Source organism: Tympanuchus pallidicinctus, unplaced genomic scaffold (assembly GCF_026119805.1).
Source record: "Tympanuchus pallidicinctus isolate F22 unplaced genomic scaffold, pur_lepc_1.0 scaffold22, whole genome shotgun sequence".
In the NCBI taxonomy this organism is placed as follows: Eukaryota; Metazoa; Chordata; class Aves; order Galliformes; family Phasianidae; genus Tympanuchus; species Tympanuchus pallidicinctus.
The window spans coordinates 1,030,366-1,050,385 of NW_026294739.1; the positions used below are offsets into that span (position 1 = coordinate 1,030,366).

General features: G+C 43.5%; 2 protein-coding genes across 4 annotated transcripts in view; both read left to right on the forward strand.

The window, feature by feature from the left end:
* Positions 1-20,020, forward strand: part of PLEKHB2 (pleckstrin homology domain containing B2) — a 418,604-nt gene that overhangs the window by 260,680 nt on the left and 137,904 nt on the right. The window lies entirely within an intron of this gene.
* Positions 15,294-20,020, forward strand: part of ARHGEF4 (Rho guanine nucleotide exchange factor 4) — a 93,969-nt gene continuing 89,242 nt past the window's right edge. Inside the window, 1 exon segment of the mRNA XM_052685574.1 lies at positions 15,294-15,616. Within this exon segment, the coding sequence (XP_052541534.1) occupies positions 15,430-15,616 (187 nt within the window). The 5' untranslated portion in view covers positions 15,294-15,429.

A 20,020-nucleotide genomic window follows, 5' to 3' on the forward strand; every position in this document is an offset into this window, starting at 1 on the left:
AAACACAGCTTCTTCCATTAGTGACGTGCTCAGAGATGAGGTGAGTTGTCTGCAAATGATGAGGTGGTGCTTTGGTTTGCAGAATCTTTTGTTTCAGTGTGGTTTATGAATACCAGTGAAACTTTAATGACTAAGTGAACACATTGGTTAGATTGGTGCATAAATATTTCTCTTTGTCTAAGATAGGTGGCCCTACTTAGCCTGTCATAGACTACAGGGACTGATGTTTTATTTAAGGGAGGGTTTACCACGGAAATCTAAATGAATAGATTAATCACAGCGCTGCTGATGCGGAGTACATTTCTGACATGCTACATAGAAGTGACCTGTGACCCCAGGCTATTGGTGGAAAGGAAAGGAGGAATCAAGCATTGTAACTGTTACATATACTAAATAAGGACCTCAAAGTGAAAAACAATACAGAAATCAATTCTTGCAGTTACTTACTAAGAAGAAAAGCCTTTGCTTCTTTAGATAGTGAGCAGCTGTTTTTCAAAGTATCACCAGACTTCTGAAGTCACCATAACTATCCTTGAGGAGCCACTAGGAATTGTGTTCTGCCTTTTCTACAGCAAACGGGAAAAAAACATGGACTCTCTCTGATACTGCATTATATTCTAATCCTGGTCACAAATTAGTTTCCCCTTGGTAGCTCAGATCTCAATGAAAAGAGTTTATCTCTAGTAGGGGTCTCTCAACTGATTGAGCCCTTTAAAAGCAGAGACTTCCTATTTCTGGAGGCTTTTAATCCCAGAGACAATTTCCCAAATCATAAGTGGCCATGAGTTTAGGAATCTCTTTCAGTTGCTAAGCACAAACCACCAGAGTGACTGAGCTTGAGGTGAGATCCCGGGACCTGGCTTTTCTAGTATTGCTGCTGATGACTTTTGACACTATGAGGTTGGCAGCAGTATTTTGTTGAGCAAATTTTCAAAAATGTCATTTGAGATTCTCAGTCAGTTGCCTCTCCCCAACCAGGTACTTTTTCATGAACCTGGAGCTGCTCAATCAGTTCTGCAGCTGGGGGCTGGTTGTGTGCAGCTCACGTGTGCCGTGCACAGCTTTTACAGTTGATGCTGCTCCTTTTGTTCGTCACATCCCAGGTTGTATTAGAAATTTAAGATACCCTTCAAAATGATCATAGTCTATGCTTACCCCTGTTGGTATATTACCTTTAAAAAAAAAAAGGAAGAACAAAGAGAATTGATTGATTGGAACAGACTGTGGAAGGTCACCCAATTCCATGTACTTCTGATAGGACTGGTGGCAACGCAGGGCAGACAAACTGTGACTTGTTTAACCAAGTCTTGAAAACCTCTCATGCTTGAGATTCCACCATCTCTTTGGAAGACGTGTTCCTGGAGAAATTCTTTTCCTGATTCCCAGCCAGGACTTTCCATGCTACAGTTCCTGGTCACTTCTGGCATCATAAAAGAATTCAGATTCATCATCCGTGTAACTACAAATTTCTTTTAGACTGCTCTCGCATTGCCCTTAGTGCCATTTTTTCACCTTGAATAAACCCAGTTCCGTCAATTTCTCCTCACGTATTTCCAGTGAAAAGTTTTTGATTGTTTGTGGTGGTTTTTTTGTTTGTTTGTTTGTTTTTGTGTTTCTCTTTTTTTTTTGTGTGTGTGTGTGTGTGTGTGGCTAATGCTGTCCAAATCCAAAGAAGATGTGGGTGGCAGTAAGGGCAGTGAGGGCTGCAGTTCTGGAATTGCTGTGGGCAGAAGGGGAAGAGAATTTGCTTGAAAATCTTTTGTTTTCATGGGCATCAACTTAACTTACAAACTTAATACCACCTTCTGAACAAGATGCCTGCAGTGTTGCCAGCAGCCTAGGGAAATGCAAGGTACTCAGCCTATGGAAAGTACTCTTAAAACATTGCCAACAGATGAGGCCTGTCAGAAGATGAATAAATAATTGACCTGTAAGTCATAACCAAAAAGGACATCTAGAAAAGAGTAGAAAGATGAGGCGCGTATGAAGATTTCAAAAGGCAAGCTCAACTATGTGATCTTAAAGGTCCCTTCCATCCCAAACCATTCTATGCTTCTAGGATGTGACCACTAGGAGCAAATAAACAGTCAGTTAAATTGATTGCTAGATGAAATAATTAAAACCGTGAAAAATGTAAATGGTGCCTAAGTCATATAAAACCAGTTTAATTTTACTGATACATCTGGAGGCTGCAGAAAGCCATCTCAGACTGGATAAATGTAGCTGGCGCCTTGAACTAAAGCAAATGTCCCAGCTTTCAGGACACATCTTCTCATCTATTTGAGTACACAGGGCTTTTTCCATTTTCATGACACTGTGAATGTCATGTGAAAGATCCTGATGATCTTTCTTATGTATGTGGATAAGTGAAAAAGTCACAAAATTAAGTTTAATGGTGAAATTAGAAAAATCCCTTTCTGTTCCACATCAGTAAAGGCATTATTGCTAGATGAAGGAGCAGGTATGAACTTCCTTGAGGCTTTATCTGTGTTATAGTACTGTATCAGACTGCAATGGCTCAGCTCCCTCCTGAGATGTACCACGTAGGTAAGTAACCCTTTTCAGCATGATGGGGCACAGGACATCTGTCATTACATATTGATGGTTGTTAGCATTGTTCAGGTTGTAACCAGGACAAAGATTTTGTGCTGGAAACTTTGGGACAAAAGAACTCTATGGAATTACCATTTGCCCAAGTAGCAGGGCCGTAATTGCATGTTTGCAACATGGTTTCACTCAGGAGGCAAGAGCAAACTATTGCGTTACCTTTGATGTTTGGAGTCTGTGCAAGGTCGTCTTGCTTTTCTAGGCACAGAAAATCCAGCAGGATACACTTTTATTTCTGCAGAGCATCTAATAAGTAAGAAGCCTGCATAGACTATGGCATCTCTTGCCAATGGCAATAAAAAATTGATCTGGGATTGTTGGCTAATTGAAGAGGGAAGTGCCTGCAGTGGTTTAGGAGCCTCATTGTTTGGGTTCTTCAAATAAACTGTGAGAAACTGGAGATGTTGTCAGGATGCAGCATTTTCTTAGCAGAAAAGGAGACTCCATTCATTCCTTAATACTGTTATCTTCCACCAGTTCCAGTATAGAAGCTGTAGTTTTGTGCAAGCATGCTATAAAAGCAAGTGGGAATGAAAGATGAAACTGTGCAATTCCTTTATCTCAGGCCAACATCAAGCAAATATAATGGATGGCAAATATAAAGAGCACCATCAGAAAGCACAGGGATTAATATATCAGACCTGCAGGCATCAAGGAAGCATTTTTACTTTGTATAACTGAAGCGGGAAAAGCACAGATGAACAGGACTGGGCGTTACGATATTTTCAGAGACACTATCTGTGTAAACACTATGCAGAGTGACCTAAATCCCAGTAATGTTACTGTAACATGCCATCTAGAATGAGGGTGAAAAGGGCATTGTGCTGTGCAGAGGGAGTGTGTATCAGCTGTCTCAAAGGGCAGCAGAGCTGCTGTTTCAGGGTGGGTACCGCTGAGCCCATAGAGGATGCTGAGAGTGGTTTCAGCCGTACTTCTGGGGCAGCATTTTCCTCTGAGTGCATCTGGGGCTGCACAGCTGAGTGTTGCATCTTCTGTTCAGTCTGATTTGAAGCGGAGGACAGAATTTCCTGTGAACAAACTGTGTGTTTTCACCTGCTGTTTGTAAAACAGGACTCTAGACAGCAATGTCCAACACCGCCTGAAAAGAGGCCAAATGAAAAAGGGGTTCCCCATCGCAAAAGGAGGTCCCCCCAGGTTCCAACATCCCCACGCCCTTTCTCCACCCTTGAGAACAAAGCCTGGAGGCTTTCCTTCCTTGCTCCAGATGAAAAAGCCAAGGAGAATCCGGAGAGGAGGAGGAAGAGACCTAAATCCCTCTATAAGTGCTTCAGCTTCGATGATATTTGGATGCAGAGGAACCAAAAAAGGAAGCTAGAGAAGGAGACACAGCCAGAGAGAGGGACTCAATTGCAACATTTCCCAGAGGACCAGTTAAAAGTAAGAACCCACACACTGTCCTCCTCCTCCCCTGGCACTGTCTTCCTCTCTCTGCTCTGGCTGTTTTCTATCATTAATCATGTTCATATCCTTCTGCTTTGTCTGGTACCAGTTCTCACTGCTTCTCTTTGGGTATGGCAGCAATGGATGGAGAGTGATTATTTAAACACTAAACTCTCCCATCTTTAGAGGAGGTGGGTTTTGTAGTCACTGCAAGCGAGCAGCTCCTGCCCTGAGCCCTGTTGGACAACGGGATTGCCCCGTGGGCTGCAAGACAGGGAGAGCAGGGACAAATCACAGTTGTCTTAAATCAGTGTAAATGAAACTTGAAATCTCCTTCAGTGCCCTGTGGTATTGCTGTATAACTTCAAAAAGAGATTTCAACATCAGATTTCCCTTGGAGGCCAACTCCACGCATCTTACTGGGTTAAGTTCCCACTATGAAGTGCCTGAGAGAGTACTGTCATTGGAGTTTTAGCACAGGGTAATCTCCTGTCCACTGGGGAACACTTCTAGGTCAGCATTATGATTTCTCATGACAAACTTTGTGGCTGTTATGACTCACGCTGATGACATCTGTTACTCTTGGATCCAGAGCTAAGGTCTGTTCCCTTTAGGGAGAGCCAGGATTCTGTACCCAAGAGCCAAATTTAGAATTTCTGAGGACAAAAAAAAAAATAATGAGATCAGAGGGACACCTCATGCAGCTTCTGCTGATAATATTGAGAAAGCTTCTAAGAATGCCAGACATTGGCTGGTAGTCTTCTCAAGACAAGGGCCTGAGTCTGTGCTATTCTGTGCTTATAGGGCTCTTCAAAAGAAAATGTTGTCAGGTGAGTGCCGGTTCTGGAATGTTTGTCTGCTCTGTTCAGTGAGGGTGCTTTCATGCCTATGTGTTGAAGATAAAGAATAATGCTCCTGAGGCAAAAGCGTATATTATGAGCTCTTAAAAACAGAAATTACATTCCTTTTTCTGCCTTGCTCAGACTTCCAAGGGATTGCTCTGCGCTGACAGGAAAATGCATCGCTGGGCTAGTTAGGCTCACTAGTGAACAGAAGCCAGTAGAATAAGCTAAAAATATTCCTTACAATTGCTTAACAAGCATGGATAGTGATGGAAATACAGCCCATGCTGCAGGGCATGCTCACCAACGCAGAGACCATAAGAGCTTCTGAGAGGAGCAGGCAGTTACCTCAATAGCATCCCTGGAGCCATCAGATGATGCAGCTTGCAAGCTGCCTGCTTTGCTGATTGACCACACATTTTGATACTGCCAGAAAACAGCCTCTTCCTTAAGCATTTCCACCCTCCTTTCCTGGTGCAAGCTTAGCTCTCGGTGGTGATGAGCTGTGTAATGGGCAGCGCTGCCCTGCTCCCATTGAGCTCCCCTCACTTAACAACATGTGCCTGGGGGGCTGAGTGGCTTTTCTGGTTTATTCTCCTTTGGGTAGCAGAGGTGAGTAAAAACAGAGCAAGCTTCAGAGGAGAAGATGCCTAGCAGTGTGTGGTTAGATTGGTTTGGTTTTGTTTCTTACTATTTCTGTTGATTTTAGTGTTACTGATGCTTTTTATCTTTGTGAGCAGGCCGAATTTCATCAAAACAAGTGTGGAGATTTGAGGGCTCTTTCCAGTCTGCCCATGTGAATGCATTCCTTGGTCTGTACTTTTTATTCATCGTAGTCCTTGTGTAGTTTATTTTTCCTGTAGTGTTCTGTTTTGTGCAGTGCTCTATTCATGCCCTCAGATGTAGTGGGAGTGCTGTCACAAGCTGCAGTGTTTGGGTGCAGCTTTAGAAGGATGCCAAAAATCCTTCTAACAAGGAGAACGAAATAAACTACCACAAAAGAAGCTTTGTAAGGTTTTTCATTGTCTGCTGCGCTTTTGCAATTGAAACAAGGCAAATACAAGGAGCTTTGGAGATCTGAAAATGCAAGTCTGATGTTTCCTGCCACATGGCTGCCTGGGGACGCGTGGCTTCAGCTATGATAAGTCATACTGTGCCAAGTCAAGCTCGGGTCAGCGTACAAGGTGATGTAATGCTGCAATATTGGGGAAACAACAGAACAGAGCAGGAAAGGGAGGAACAAAAGGCAAATTCTTAACCTGAATGGTTATTTCTGATAGTATACCATTGAGATCAGTGCAGACAAATGAGTACATTGGTTATACAAAGCCAATCTGAGGGCTGGCCTTTGGGATTCAGAGGGAGGGGAACAACAGAGTAGCTTTTAGATAACAAATGCCAGTCGGAAACAATTCTGTTTGTTCTGCTGAGGCACGAGCAGGTTACTGATCTGCCTCAGGTGGGAACAGCCTGTGGAAATCCCTCGAGCCAAACTCAAAGCTTGACCCAGCTGTCCCTTATAACAAAATACTACCACTAACAAGCTGGCAGCTTCTGATCTTTTACCTCAAGATACTAACATTTAGCTGGTTGTGGCAAACCTTTGAAGGTTCTCCAGTGTGGAACAAGAGAAACTTTTTTTTTTTTAATACAGTATAAATTCTCTGTCTGGAACACAGACAGTGCCCCAAAACACTGATGAATGTAATGGTGACAGGCTCTGTTTGGAGATTTATTTTTGCAAGTTGCTTTAGTGGTATCTTCCAGCTGCCTGCCCGTCTGCTCCCATCCTTTTCCTTCCTGTTTTAATAAAATGGTGGAACCTGACTGAGCCTGATGCTTCTCTAGCACACAGCAATAGAAGCAGAGATGTGGTTGCTATATGCATTTGTTAAAGCACAGTTTCTGCACTGACAAATTAGAGAGATTCCTAAAAGGGGCATTGGGGACTGAAGCTATTGGAATACAGTGCAGCAGAAGCTCTATTTTATATTTCAAAAGACAAATGTGAGGCAGTGAAAAAGAGCTCTTTAGCTTATTGCCCCCAGTAGGGCACCTGAAAACCTAATTCTTTACCCCATCTGAAATAAGGAAGCAAAGTTTTGCTGTGCACTGTTGTAGCTATGAACTCTGTGGGCACCTCAGATACACTTCAAATCTTCTTTTGGAGAGGGGTCTCATGAATGAGATATCTTCCCATTGACAAGGTACAGGCACGCAACAGAGGTAAATGCCTCACCCAGACTGTGCAAAAGAGCACAGTCTTAATCCAAAGCAGAGAATGTAGAAGAGAGGATATTTACTCAGTTCTTGTCCCTCCTTTCCCCTCCCCTGTAGGGTGGGGAAAACCCTGCCTGCTTTTATTAACATCCCTGCAAGCATTTCCCTTCCTGGCTTTAAGGGGGCTGTACAAACCTGCCTCCTCTGCTGCACAAATGAAACACTGCCTGTACCTGAGACTTGCTCTGATGTCCTGGGGGGCAGTAAGAATAAACCCTGCCTTTGTTGCTGCAATAGCCCTGCTGCAGTACATATGCTTTCTATCACATTTAACATAAATAATCTAGGCTTTGATATACTATATGTGATAGCAAACATTGTTCTGCTTAAAACTAGGGGGCAGGATATACATGCACACACACACACATATATGTACTGAGCTATAGCTCAGTATGTTGTCTGTTTTTGTTGATGTTGCTGTCCCTGCAATGGCAGGTGTTCCCACGGGGGGCTCTGGTGTGCTTTTCTAGATGAACAGGTACTGCTGAGGTTAATTTGAGCACAGTTCTTGCTTCTCCTCTGATGGTATCCTATTTGTTTCAGTACAGAAACTCCAGGAAGAATTAAACTGAGCAGAGAGCAGGTGGGTCACTGCAGCAGAAGGAAAGGGCTGTAGGCACGCAGAGCTGATAGGTGACTGTGCCCATGGGAACAGTGCTTACTGACCTGCTGCCTTCCAGGTGGTCTCCCAGTCACCTGTGGTCATGGATATTTTCTGCATGTGCCAGGTGTGACGAGCACAGGATGGAGAAAATAGAGGAAAGAATATATTCATACAAGCAGATCTGTATCATGCATTAGGGACTTGCAAGTGTCAGTGACTTTCATTACAATCTGCATCGCTTGTCCTGACCGGGCTGTGAGCACCCTGATCTACCTGCTGGTGTCCCTGTCCATTGCATGGGTTGGACCAGATAGCCTTTAAAGGTCCCTTCCATCTCAACCAGTTCTATGGGTCCGTGATTGTCAGATGTTCTGTGATGTTGTAGGGTCTTGCTCATTTTTGGATAACTGATGAGAAAGTAGGTTAATCTGGGAGGCTTAATGGCAGTGGTTTGTAGGATTTCTTTAAAACAAATATACAAAAAAAAAATCTCATTTTTGTTTATATTAAGGCTGACCTACTTCAGCAGTAGATATATTGAGCTGTCTGTATGTATGCTGTCTACCCATGTTGTTTCCCTCTCAAAGCAGCAGAAGTTATAAAGTTATAAATTCAGTGAGATATGTCAATGGTTTGGAGTTTTCAATGTTTTATGAAGTCCTCAAAGTTTTATAAAAACTAACCAACCAGGCAGAGGGGATCCTATTTATAACTGAAAGGAAGGATGTAGTGTCAGATGTGTCCTGTATGGCTAGGTACTGTTACTAACAGATCTTTGAAGGGAAAAGCTCTGTTTACTCTTTAAATGCTAGAACAGAAATTATGCCACAAAGTTATAGGAAATAAGACTTCATTAGTTCTCTAGGTGAGAGGATGACTTCTTGTGGTGTGCTTCCTTCTCCCACACTGTGTACTTGAAAGAGTGTAACTTCCCATGAGTACAGGTATGCATGGTGCTATGCTAACTGTAAATCCAGAACCCGGTTATCCTCTTCTGTTGTTATTACCTTGCAGCTTTCTTTGCCTTCTCACTGTTTTCTGTCTTCTCTAGCCACCCATGTGTCTACTAACAGACTACTTACACGACCAGGCATGAGAGGGGAAAGGAGGTGCTCTGTGACCAATGCTGTGTTTTGTTCAGCAAGGTATATATGTGTACTATATGTTGGTTTTGTTCTCCCTCTCTTGTTGAAGGCTGGAAGAAGTCCATCCATCACATCCACCATTGCTCTTGACATCCTACCACTGAAACTGCATCCATTTTCCCAGAGTACTCCGACAGGCCTGGACTGCGTGGGCTGGAAACGACGCGTCACCTTCCCTGGTGTGTACACTAGTGTTACTTCAGTGTGAATTGTTAGAGGATTAAACTCTACTTCAGTGAGTATGGCAACTCGTAAATGCTCTAACTTATTTTTGCTGAACGTTCCATCCGTGTCTCAGCACAAGTCTGCTTAAAGGCAACAGCTAGCGTTATAGTAAAGGAAAGGTCACTAATGGCAAGGATAGCGTGCTTGACACAGAAACATTTCTGTTGTCTCTAAGAACTCCATCTTACCTGGGATGATGTCATCTATATCACTCTCTTGAATTAGGTTTCTACAGACTCCCTGCTGTATATTTGCTGGAGAGTGCTTACGGTAGATATGGTGAGGCTCTTCTCAAGTTGCTAATTAGGAACTAAAGTAACTGAACGAGCCTCTAGAGGTAGAATTTCCTGTACTTAAATCATCTTAACAAGCATACTGTATTTTCACAAGAACTGTATGTGAGATTTGCTGCCTGCTTCATTTTCAGTCACATATAGTTTTTAATGTAAGCCACAGATTGTTAAACAATAAGATGCATTTTTGCTAGGTTTGTAAATTCTCCAGTGGGCGGTGCTGACCCAAACACTGCAGCAATCTTTGCATAGAACTTTGGGGTAGGATAAGAGAAACATTGCAGAAGAGTTGTTTGGTAGGTAGGAACCTAGGCAGGAGAAGCCGAGTTCAGTTGGATGCCAACCTGCCATTTCTGCCTCAGAAAGTCTCTTTGTAACACTTATTAAACACTACTAGGCTTAAATTAAGGGACCATAACTCTGTGCTAATTACATCAGAACTGAATGGACTATTTTGCTTTCCAATGTTTTGTAAGACTTGTGCACAGAATCACAAAGTTCCACCTGGAAATAAGTAAACAAACTGCTTGTTATTGTGGTGTCAGGAGCCCAGTCTCTGCTCTCTCAGCGCTGAGGGCTTTGATCATTTGCTGTCACATACATCTGGCATTGCCCCCACGCTTATGACCAGCTCCCTGGTTGAAGTCAGCTTCTGCTCTTGGAAATCCCAGGTGGAAACCTGCCACTGTCAAGATGTCAGTGCATCTCTGACTTAAGCTAGAATCCCTAAGTGCCACTGCCATAGAAGTGAGTCACAGCTGATAGAAATTTAATGATAACTCCCTCAGGTCCCAGTTGGGAACTAAAGCTGAGGCACCCAAATTCAAACACGGATGAGGAGGAATAAGGAGAAATGTAAATGTAGATAGATCCATTGCTAGTCTTCTAGTTGTTTACATGCCATCTAGAAATGAGACACAAAACCTGAATCACCTACAATTCATACAGTATTCTCAAGAAACAAGTGAGTTTCGCATTGTGACTTCAATAATTGAGTGTAAATGCACCAAAACATGCTGTATGTGATTCTTGCACAGCTTTGTTGTGATAAATGTTGCTTTTCATAAGCTTGTAAATAATGTCAAACAAAGGTAAAGTGAAAAGATTCACTGGTCCAATTAATTGAATTTTAAGGTTCTTAACTCTGAAGTTGCAACTACTTGCATTAATGATCCCAGCATGTTCTTTAACCATAAAAGACACTGGATATTAAAGTGCTATGAAGTATAAAGCTGTTTTATATACTTCCATGTTGAAAATACAAGCAAAGTACTCTTTCCCCAGATTTGCTCATTCACTTAGTCAGCTTTTTGAGGGAATGCTGCAGTGGCTGTTGGGTACAGGGTATGGAGTCCTCTCTAGTTTTTCTTGACTTTTTTGACAATATCCCAGCCAGAAAGGTAGCATGCACTGCTATGGAACTTGTCATGCATTTGGCCATTTACCTCAGGACAAGAGCACAGCTGGGTACAAACTCACCTGTTTTAGACCAGGCCACCTGTTCCCAACTAGAATATATCATGACTGCTGGGAGAAAGGCTTGATTTTTGATATCATATCTGTTGTGATTCCTGGCTTCCTATGACCAGACGCTGGCGTTAGAGCATTGAGACACTGTTCTCTCTGCCTGTATGTCAAACTGGGACAAATGAGACAAACTCAAACTTATCATATTCCAAGACTTGGATTCAGCCATACTGTGGAGCTCTGATCAAGTTTTGCATACTGCCTTCTGTCACCTTTTCTGTCCAGAGCAGCCATTTGAGAAAACTTTAACAAGCCAGTAGATGGCTCTAACATCTGTGAAATACAGAGCAGCTGAGGTGGTGCTAATCTCTACTCAGTGAAGATGACTCAGTCTTGATACTCTTCTAGGGAAGTATAGATGTTAGCACCCCTGGCCTCAAGGTTAGCAAAAAAGTTGACTCTGCTCGGTCAGGAAGGTTTAAATAATTTGGAAGGACCTACTTGGCTTTATCATGTGCTTCAGCAGGCACTACTGATGAATATCAAGTCTTTCAAACGCTGCAGTTATATTGTTATACCCATGTCTTCAGTCTGCATCTTGCGGTAGATATCTGTCCTCTGTTGCCTGGCTTACCACATTGCTTGAACAAGATGAGCTACAGTGAAATATTGGTCTGGGACACAAACCACTTCCCAGTGTAGGCACAGGAACACTTTTCTTGCTTCTGGGCAGCTTCTAAAATCTTAGGAAGAGAAAATAGCTGACAGAGGGGGGCCCAAAACTTACAGGAGAGAGCAATGATAACAGGGCTTTGGGTTTTAAGCAATGGACCAGCATTTTCTTTTGCTTCTTTTATGTATGCTTCTTCCATGTCTCTCTGCTGAGCATGATACCTGTTCATTTGTGTTCCGCATCTCTCTGCTGAGCCCTGTACTCTCTTATTTGCAACTGAAGATAGTGCCTACAGTTGGGTTGCATTGCTGGGAAGCTGTTTGATGGATGGTGAATGCATCTGTGAGGATGTAGCTGAGCCTGGGCCCTGGTTAGGGGATGGGCAGTTCAGAGTTTGGAAGTTTCCAGCCCATAGGTCTAGAGCAGAGAGGTGCTGCCATCTCTGAACTTCTCCACAGGGACCCACCAGCAGGAGACAGACACAAGGTGACCCAATGACAGACGTGGGCAATTATGTGAGAGTTGGATGTGTGTTTCCTAGAAGTCCATTCTCTCCCTGCTCTCTGTACTTTATAGCTAGAGAATTTTCTGTTTTTTTACCTGACTCTGTTATCTTCTTACAGATGTTTCACCCATGCTGTTTTGCAGAGAATCTGTGGAAATTTTAGGTAGGGTCATATATATGACCTTAAACTTTTGAGGTCTGTCATCTCCACGTAAAGAGAGAAACTCATAACTAGTGTGTTGCAAGATCTGGTTCGTCTCATATCACTGTGCTAAACCAGAACCTAAACCTGTATTATCTAAAATAATCATTTAGATGCAGGCTGGATCTTCCCAGCAATTTTCCCCATGTCTTGTCAGATTTGAATAGCCACAGATCTTTAACTTTCCTGCTGTGCTGTCTACAAGAGATGCCCTGATATCTATGGCTGTGCTGATGTTGGTTATAGCAGCCAAAAAAGCACAAGGTTGTTCCGACAGATCTGTTCTGATGGTGAATGTACTGGGGGGCCTCGGAAATCTTGTATGACCAATAAGAGTAAGCAAACCAAATTCTCAACATCTGAGTCTTTAGTGGAGAGCATGGAAAACAGTGACCACTTAATAACTCTGAGTTATCTTCTGTCCTCATTGGTATAATGGAAAGTTTTTATCAGAAGCAGAGACTGTTTGTTTACTCAGCATCATGTGGCCAACTTTCATCTTCTTTTCCCAGCTATAGATGGGCTGTTAAGCTCACACTTGGCAACAGTTAATGTGAAGATGTTTGACAGCCACTGGAGAATCTATTCAAGAGGGAAAATATTAGCTTTAGTAACAAGACTTTGTTATGTCCTATAAATATTTAGCAGTCCTGTAGTTCAGCAGAATAGCAGAGCTATTTATTCCCATTCTCGTCAGTTTGGTTCTTGAAGGACACAGAAAAAAAGCGATGTGCAAATCTTCAGTAGTGCATCACTGTAGCTATAGCAAGAAATGTCAATTCCATTCTGATTAACCCATGGAAGTACTGTTGAATTCAAGTGGTTAAGAAGTAGTCTCATTACCTACTGTATTTTCACTCTACCTGTGAATCACAGCAGAGATACCAGGCCTTGTTTAATCCCAGCTCTGTGCTGTCTCTGGCAGCGAGTGTTTGCTCAGATTTTCATCCAGCATTAAAAGCTGGGCCAAGCTATGGCTGAGTTCCTGAACATTTTGTCGTAGCTGGTTGGGTGGGATTGTGTATATCAGCTATTGGGTAAAAGACTCAGGATGTCCATAAAAACTTTCTGTGGGGGTGAAGAGTAGAAAAGAAGATCCTATCAACCCCCAAGTGAGTTTGCTGGTTAAAGGTACAGAAACTACAGCAGAATCCACCAGAGACTGAAGCTTCCAGCAGGTGTCCCATCTCAGCAGCCCAGGGCTGGGGCTGGCTCCCCTAGCTTGACCATGCTGCACGGTGCCAGCCTTAAGCTGTAACTGGAGACAGCTGCTGCTTTGGCAACTTAACAGCACCTCTCATCTCTATCAGATGTCATCAATGTGCACTGAGAAAAAAAAAGCCGTGAGGTCTGTGTGAAGGTGGAACACCTCTGTGACAGCAGATTTTAAACTCTAAGATCATGGTTTCCACTGATTTCCAAAGTCTGGCTTTGAAGCATTTTCCCTTCCTTCCCATTGCGCTGCAGCACGCCTTTCCAGTGCACACACACAGTGTGTGTGCTGCAGCAGCACCTTCGGCTAGGATTACAGCACGCTGCCACTGAATAAATACATTCTGGTATTTGCCAAGAGCATTTAGGCCAGAGCGTGGGAGGGGTAGTGGAAGAACAGATGGAGTGTCCTGAGCAGGCTGGGGGCAGAGATCTGCAGGGTGAGTGCAGAGCTGCAGGGCCTGTGAGTGCCGTCTGGTTCAGTACCGTAATCAAAAACTGATAAAGGCACTTTGAGTTTTCTTCCTTCATGTGACCCAAGCATGGATTTGAAGGAGTGAGAAGCGCAGCTGGGGCTGAATTGCAGGCTTTTATTGCCTCTCTTGTCTTCAAGAGCTGCCCCGTCCCTTCCCCTTCTTGATGCACTATGCTCTAAGTCCAGCAGACAGCTGCATTCAGCTCTGTGGTTTTAACTTACCTTCCCCCCTGTTCTTATGGTCAAGCAGTGTTTTTCTCAATTTGTACCTTAGTGCAAACAGTTCCATGAGGACCTGAAAGGATCAGATCAATAGAGAGGTGTGGTGCTATTGCAGGCAGTGGACACCAAATTTCCTTTTCTGTACTGGGAGTCATTAGAGGAAGGTATTCTGGTCCAAGCAGCTACATTCAGAAGACCATTGAAGGAATTTTTTGTTAACAGGCTACTGCAGAGATGTTGTACTTTTTTCCTGTTACTGCAGATGTGTTTCTTGTAAGGAACAGATAGAATGTTAAGGACTCAGAAGTTGCCTCGGTGTGTTTGGATGCTTTCAGTGATGGCGAGCAAAGGACATTTTTTTCATTAAGTATTTAATAAGAAACATAATGGCCTAAAGTACTCCCTGATATCACACAGATTGATGGGGTCTCTGTTGGAGCAGGCTGTGATGGCCACATGAGAATGTGGCTTTCTTCAGACAGAATTACCTACCACAGGCACAGGGCAGGTCCTTCTGTATTCTTTCAGGCTTCATTTTATAGGGACATGCTGCATAACGTGAGGACATCAGTGAGGACATCAGATCTCTGAACTGAAACAGCATCACTGGCTACTCTGCACTTGAGGCTGAGCTCTGACAAAGATCGCGTGCTGAAACAGAGCCCATCCCAAGGCTACAGTTCAGGAGTGGGTATTGAATCGCTCAAAGCTTGCAGCTGCAGCCTCCCCAAGTCTCAATTTGTGTTTTTCCGGCTTTGATTTCATTTTGAATTCTTTTTCTGAGGACTTATAAAAATAGTTTTTTAATAGCAGCAGCAGCCACAGCCAGCTCTAAACATGATTAGTTTATATGTTAAGTCCTTTCTGAGTTCTCAGGGGAAGCAGACAACACAAGGTCTCTCTCACTTGGGCTTTTTTAGAAATGCATGAAATTCTACTATTCCCACTTATTTATTTTTAGTCTGACAATTCCACTAAATCAAGAGCAAAGATTTCTGTCCCACCCTCGCCTTTTTTCATGTCTTGAAATCGGCTTTAATAAAAATCATCTGCTGGAAGCTGCAGCTGAGAGCAGCTGAGCTGCCACAGCCGGAGCCTCCTTAGTGGACCCCTATGATGTCAGGATGCATCGAGATGAGCGGAGAGGAGGATAGGAATCCAGCTCAGTCCTCAGACAGCGCTACCAGGTACCACTGCCCTGCCAGCAGCTACAGAGCGCTCAGCCCGTTTCCTCCCAGCACAGCAGAGCCCCTGGCTCTCCCTCCTACCTGCCTGCATGAGGACCCAGCAGTGCCCCAGTGAGTCCAGCGGGGCACACAGTGGAGAAAACTGCAGCAGCAGTGGAAGCTCTGGGCTCTCTCCAGGTTCGGATTCGGACAGCAGTGGGGTGGTGTGCGGTGGTGGTGGGATGAGAGGTGTCCTGTCCAGGTACTGGAGCTTGGAGAGTCTTCACTCTGCCACAGGTAAGAGCTGCTTCCTTTTTTTTGTTTTTAATGCTATTGCACTGACCTTGAGAAACCAAATGAAGCCTTCTGGAAAAGAGTATGCCATTGGGAAGCGCAGTCTGTGAGTCATGAGAAATTAAAAAAAATAATAACAAAGTTGTTTGCTAGCTGACCCCTCTGCAGACTTGCAACTGAAGCAGAGCAACACCGAAATACTTCTTAGGTCAGAAGGCAAGAAACATTTTCTTCATGGCTTTGGAAATAGTGTTTAGGCTTCTACCTGATCAAAGCTTAACAGCATTTCATATTTCAGCTTAAATGTATAGAGCCCAGCATCAGAGCTGACCCTTCTGTGTGAATGCTAGCAGAGAGTATTGCTGCCTTCGGATCCAAGTGAGGTGCTGTGCAGCACAGGAGGGCTGAGGGCATTTGCACTGCTGCGTGCAGAGAGAAGCAAAGGAGGTTCCCTGAGCCAGCTGTTTTAGTTCTGTTTGTATTTTCCTGTCCTTGGTTTAAATCATTTTTGCACCAGGGATTTTGGAAATACGTTCACACAGCCTGCGAATGTTCTCTCTTGTCTGCATCCAACATCCTAGTTGTCAGTAACTGATGTGCATTCTTAGGGTGTGGGTGCTAGAACCCCAAGCATGGGAAGGAAGCTTTCTCATTCCCAGCTGATACTGGCAGAGGAGCTTGGCAACGATTTTAGTGGCCAGAGATCACTGAGCTGTTCAGTTTGTTGCTTGCTCATTGCAGTTCAGAGAGATTTTTTAGCAGAGCTGCATTAAATGAAATGAAATTCACAGTCTGATAGTGGTAGGACAACAGGGAATGGCTTGAAAGTGAAAGAGGGAGATTTAGGTTAGATGTTAGGGGGAAATTTTCTACTCAGAAGGGATGAGGTCCTGGCACTGCTGTCTGGAGCTGCCCCATCCCTGGAGATGCACAGGGCCACACTGGATGGAATTATGGGCAGCCTGATTTAGGGGTTGGCAACCCTGCCCATGGCAGAGGGTTGGAGGGGTTCAAGGTCCCCTCCAACTTAAGCCATTCTGTGATGAATTAGTTTCTCTCTCAGATAAATTCACATGAGTGCCTTTGAGGCCACCAGTGTGTGCCATTTCCTTCATAGAAATACTGGATGCTTCCAGCTAGAGGCAAGGCTTAGTAAGGGTTTTAGGTGTAGTTCAGTGTAATCCACTGTAGCAGCACATTCTTCTAATTAATGAAAACTCTTATAGCTGCACCTACTACTGCACATTTTAGGCTGTTTAATACAGATTCCATTGCTGCTTTGGAGTCCTCAGCTGAAGTGCAAGGAACTGCAGCAGGGTGGCCGGCCTGACTTCCTAACCCCACACCAGAGCTTCCAGGTGCTCAAGAAACTCAAAACACCTATTGTGGTGTCCTGAGAAACCAAGGCCAGGAAAAAAAGGTCAGCAGGGTGAGATCAGACCGTTGGCTCTCTGTTTTGGGGAAAGATCTGTTCTGGGAATGCAAATGATGCAGCTCTGAGTCTTGGCAGCATCTGCTGACTCCTTTTCTCCTGTACCTGGAAATGTAAATAACTCCCAGCATAGCTCTGACATTGGCATAAAGTAGCCCTGGCACTGGAGCCTTTTAAAAGTGTTTGAGAATTGCATATAGGGCAATAGCTTTAGCTTCAGTTACCTCTGTCTTAGAGGATTTGCTGCCAGCTGTCCTCCACGGATGCACTTTTGGGCTTAATCAGGTCAGTTGCTATAAGTGATGTACAGTGATAAAAATGATGTGAGGCTGATAACAAAAGCAAACTTTGCAGCTGAGCTTCTTTTCCTAAAAGACCTTCTGTTTCTACAGCCTTCTTGTTCCCAAGGATGTGGGGCACGGAGTCATGTAGTGGTGCTGCATGCATTTAGCACGTAATGTAGAGATAAGAAGAGATGGAAGGATATAAGAGAAACCAAATCAAGTTTCATAGTTATGATATCGATATATCAATACATTAAAAAAAGTACTACAGAATCCTTGCTACCTCAAAAATGCTATGGCTGGTGAGCATCTTGTCACATATGAATGATGCCTGAGTGGGTTACCTCTAGATATGAATAATACTTGTGTCAGAGCAGTGCATCTCCCAGAAGAACTTACAGCAGTAGCCAAAATGCATGGCCCTTTCCAAGATGTCTCCTCACCTGAACCAGGGAAGCACAGGAATCTTCAGCCTCCCAGTTTGTTTGGCATCAGGAATTCAGGGAGAAGGTCTGAAGTGTCTGCATCACAAACTGCCCAAACTGCTGTCTTTTATAAAGCTGTGAGATGAGTCGGTCCCTGCTTTCAGTTTATTTCTAAGGGGTTCTGAATTTTCAGGAGTGCCCTGAGGCTGGCAGGGGAACTTGCCAGGGTGCTTGGTGGTGATTTTTCCCCCCATTTTGAACACAAACTTGTCTAGAGGGATCTTCATACTGAGATTGTTCTTCTCTGATGCTTCAGAGGAAGAAACTGGGCAGTTGTAACGTGGAGGTAAAAGGGAGGGAGGAGGTCTTCAGTACAACTGGAACACAGTAGTCTGAGTTTCTTGTGCATAATTTACATTTCAAGAGTGAAAAGACAGAATATGTGTGTTTACACAGAAATATGTTTGAGAATGTAAGTCCTCAGAAATACGAGCTGACATCTCTTGCACAGAAAAGATGGGTGGTGTTCTCCCAAATTCACAAGGGGGGAAAGTGCAGTTTTCATTCAGTCCTACTCTGCAATCAGTAATGGAGTACAATTTCTTTTGCTTTGAAATGGACTTTTTGGTAATGCACTGATCAATAAAGTAAGTTATAGGAGACAAAGAAATAAGAAAAGATCTGTTCATGCAACTCAAATGCCATTTGGAGAAAAAAAAAAAAAAGCAAAAAAAAAAAAAGACTGTATTGTATGAAGTGAGAGAATCTTTTTTTTTTTTTTTTTTAATGCCAGTCAATGGCATTTTTGGTCTAAATGTCAATATATGTTACATTACATGGGAGAGTCCTTCTCCCTGCAGCCATATATAATCATGAAAAGAGGGAATGCTTTGCAGTTCTCCTGAGCTCTCCATTTGAGGATGCCAGAGGACTTCATAAAAGTTAATAACCCTTAGATAGGGCCCAAGAGGCTTCCAGAATTTGATTTAGAGTAGAAGAGGTGTGGGTCATTTATCACTTGGGACAGTAGCCTTGCTGTTTAAATACCTGCCTTTAAATACTTGTGGGCAGTTTCTGAATGTATGTATTCCTATGCAGTGCTCCATTGAGAAAATGAGTGGGAGCTCTGGTTGCTCAGCAGTTCTGAAAAGAGTCATCCAAATCAAAGGTCAGTGGTGACAGTGCTCCAGCAAGTGACTCAGTGCCACTCTGGGCACTCGACTCCGTTTCCGAGGCCAGGCACCAAATCCCAGTGCTCACTTGGTATCCCAGGCTCACGCTGCATACATCCCCTCAGCCCTGTTGTACAGCCCTGCTGAAAACTTGTTTCCTTTAGAGTATTTCCAGAATCGAGCTTGTGAGAACATCTCTGTTTTTCCAGCTCCTTTGTTCCTAGTCCAAATCCAACATCATTTATAGTCTGTTTATTATCTTGCTTGTCCAAGCTGAGAAGAACTGAAAGAGCATAGAAAGGTGGGGACAGAGGGGGGTCACAGCTGGTAAGCTGGTGGTGGCTGAAGTTTCTGTGTCTTTGTGAATATGCAGCAGTTGTATGGACTGTGCTTCAGTGCTCCTCTGCTCCGTTTTATCTCCCTAAAAGCGGATGTGCTCATCTGCTGCTCTTGGGAATACAGCCTTAAAACCACAAGAAAACGAAGCATGGGCAGGGAGTTATGTTTTCATATGGAACTTAAACATAACCAAACACAAGTCTCCTCCAAATTAGTGTTTTTAAGGCATACATTTCATTATTATTGCTGATGAGGGAGTCAGCAACAGAGCTGTCGCAAATGGTTTGCAACTTTCTCGTTTGGAAGGAGTTTTTCTTTTAAGCTTGCTTTTTTTCCCCTTGTCCTTCCCCTAGTCCTGCCTGTGGGCACTGATGTCTGCAGCTGTGTCCATGGGCTGTGGTGCATAATTCAGTGCCTTGTCTTTCTCCAGAGTCACCTAGAATGCAGGAGCTAAAGAGGTCACACAGTGGGAGACTGGGAGACTGATTTAAGGTTCACAGTGTTTCAGAATTCTTCCAAAAACCAAATAATAATAATAATAATAATAATCCTGAAAGCATGCACTGTAGCATGTCGATCATGGTGATGTTATATTTCAACTCAGAGATACAGCTGGGTTCATGGATTGTGTTGTAGCATGACCAACGTGTTCCACCTCACCCAATATACTTCTGCTGTCACCTGCACAAACAATTTCCACTCATCTTCTGAACAATGATTTTTTATTGTTTTTAAGTATGGTGATTCATTTCTAA